Raw genomic sequence first — 2,076 nt, 5'->3', positions numbered from 1 at the left:
CTTATTAGCGTCAACTGGATATGTTCTACTTTCGCTCTCATCACCCACTTCAAATTTTTAGGCGTAGAACCTTTGGCTTCCAAACTTGTTTTCTGTGTCTACTACTCTGTCTCTCTAGGATCCATGGACGACGGTCCGAGCATTAATCATCTATAGATTCACTCTCAGAGCCAATGGTGTTCATAGGCGAAACTAGCCTGTTACCAGTTTTGCAAACGCGTCCGTTTCCGCTGCATAGTGTACTTTCTGCAAAAGTTGCGATAGCTTAAGCTTCTTTGCCATGGGGGCGGTTTTGCTGAATAACTTTGTCAATGTCTTGAGCCGATCCGTCCTGTCTGGCCAACCATTGCTGGTGATGCAACTCTCTTGCTTCCATCCAGGCTTCTCCCTCCTATCCTTCGAGTCAGTAAAAGTACTATGTACCTCGCTCTGAATTTGACTGCGTACCTTGGTTTTGACCCAGTTTCTCAACAGTGCAGCGTGCTTTGCGATCAAGATCCTGTCTTTTTTGGAAATCGGCATCGTGGAATTTGAATCAGGTATCTCTGATGTCAATTAAGCGATATAGCTGAAGTGGATGAACGTGGCGGGCGCGATAGATGTATTTTGAGTTGTTTGTTGTGTGGTGGTGGTAAAACTTCGTAGGGCGGTTGAGGAAAGGAGAAGAAGAGAAAACTTTTATTGCCAGGTGAAGAGAGGCCTTTTTAAATTTTGCAATCAATGAAAGTGCAGCTTTATCACAGAAGGTGCGGCCGCTCGTTTGAAGAAAGGAGAAGAAAAGAAAGGACTTAATTGCTAGGTGAGGAAAGACCTTTGTAAATTTTTGCAGTGAATGGACGTACAGCTTCATTAAGGAAGGTGCGGCCGCTCAATTGAGTCTGATTTGTTCTTCTGTGATGAAGGAAGTCATAATACCGAGTTACTAACATGACAAACAATAATACATTAAGAATGGGTTGCATACAGATTAGACTTTAACATGACTGACAAGCTTGTCAATAATTATGGCTAGGAGTGAATTACGAGGCCACCCGAACAATTTTCAGCTCATGGTCCTGTCCATAACTAGCAGCAAGGTTCCTCCAGTCGATAGGAATAAGTTGCCATGGGCCCTTGGGGTGACCCTTGCAGCATTCTACGCCCTCATGGAACTCGCACCAGAAGTCACGATGAATGGGATCAACGTAGAGCTCGGCTGTCTCCAAGTCCGGATCAGCTAGCAGCCTCAGTAGCGCCTTGAAGGGTTTTGACTGAGTGAAGGCATCATCCCGCCTCGTCATAGCCGCCCTCTTCAGCTGCGCATCGACAGCGTTGTGGTTGAACACAACCTTGTCGGTGCTCGTCGGGTACAATACGAGCTTGAGGTGGCGCAGAGAGCCATTAAGAATCATGTCCGCCACGGCCGGCGAGATGTGGCTCTGGAAGACATTACCGAGACGGCCTGGTGAAAGCTCCAGGTATTTGATGCGGCGCCGGGCCGGGGCGTTGCTGAGGAGCCATGGTGTCCCATCGCAAATGGCGCGCTTGATGGCTGCGCGCGGCCGGCTCCGGAGGTTGAGGATGAAGCGGTTCTGCTCGTAGAAGAGAGCGGAGCCGGCAGCATATAGCAGCGGGTGTGACAGCAGTAGATCGTGAGGGAAAGGTATCTCAGTGTCGACAGTCGGTCCTATTTGGATCGGATTTGGAACCAAACAGAGATATGAGATGACTTGGTCTCGGATCTCGAGGGGGAGGTCAAAGAACTTGTCAAAGATGCGGCTGGCCATCCCGACAGAACTGGAATAGTCACATTCGAGAGACGACTATGCGTGGGGTATTATGGGCCATTCAATGGAAAACGAAGCCAATATCTTGAGCTCTCTCCACTTGCCAAGGTGGAATACGTTGGGTGCTTAGTTGAGGCAGGGTGAAGATGGGAGGAGTGACGGCTGTACTGGAGAGGGGTGGGGGCGCCAGTTACCTAATTGATGTCGCCGGCCCCACAGTGGCGATTCCATGCCGTGCCGTCCTCTTGCCCTTGTTAGTTCTAATTCGATCTCATCTTTAAATGTCAAGCAGAGCTACGGGCCGAAGGGC

The 2,076-nt window shown here is 49.4% G+C and overlaps 2 protein-coding genes across 2 annotated transcripts; both read right to left on the bottom strand.

Annotated features, from left to right (window-relative positions):
- Positions 1 to 265: 265 nt before the first annotated feature.
- Positions 266 to 522, bottom strand: CTRU02_209820 (uncharacterized protein; the record flags this gene model as incomplete). Its single annotated transcript, XM_036720635.1, has 2 exons — positions 266 to 391; positions 448 to 522. The coding sequence occupies 2 exons, from the start codon at positions 520 to 522 to the stop codon at positions 266 to 268; spliced, it is 201 nt and encodes a 66-aa protein (XP_036587475.1).
- A 497-nt stretch (positions 523 to 1,019) lies between these two features.
- Positions 1,020 to 1,766, bottom strand: CTRU02_209819 (uncharacterized protein; the record flags this gene model as incomplete). Its single annotated transcript, XM_036720634.1, has 1 exon — positions 1,020 to 1,766. One exon carries the CDS (start codon positions 1,764 to 1,766, stop codon positions 1,020 to 1,022), a length of 747 nt encoding a protein of 248 aa, XP_036587474.1.
- Between the last annotated feature and the right edge of the window lie 310 nt (positions 1,767 to 2,076).

This window comes from Colletotrichum truncatum (genome assembly GCF_014235925.2).
Source record: "Colletotrichum truncatum strain CMES1059 chromosome Unknown Contig_0006, whole genome shotgun sequence".
NCBI lineage: Eukaryota > Fungi > Ascomycota > Sordariomycetes > Glomerellales > Glomerellaceae > Colletotrichum > Colletotrichum truncatum.
Note: the sequence above shows the minus strand (reverse complement) of the source record. Positions and strands in the feature narration are given on the sequence as shown.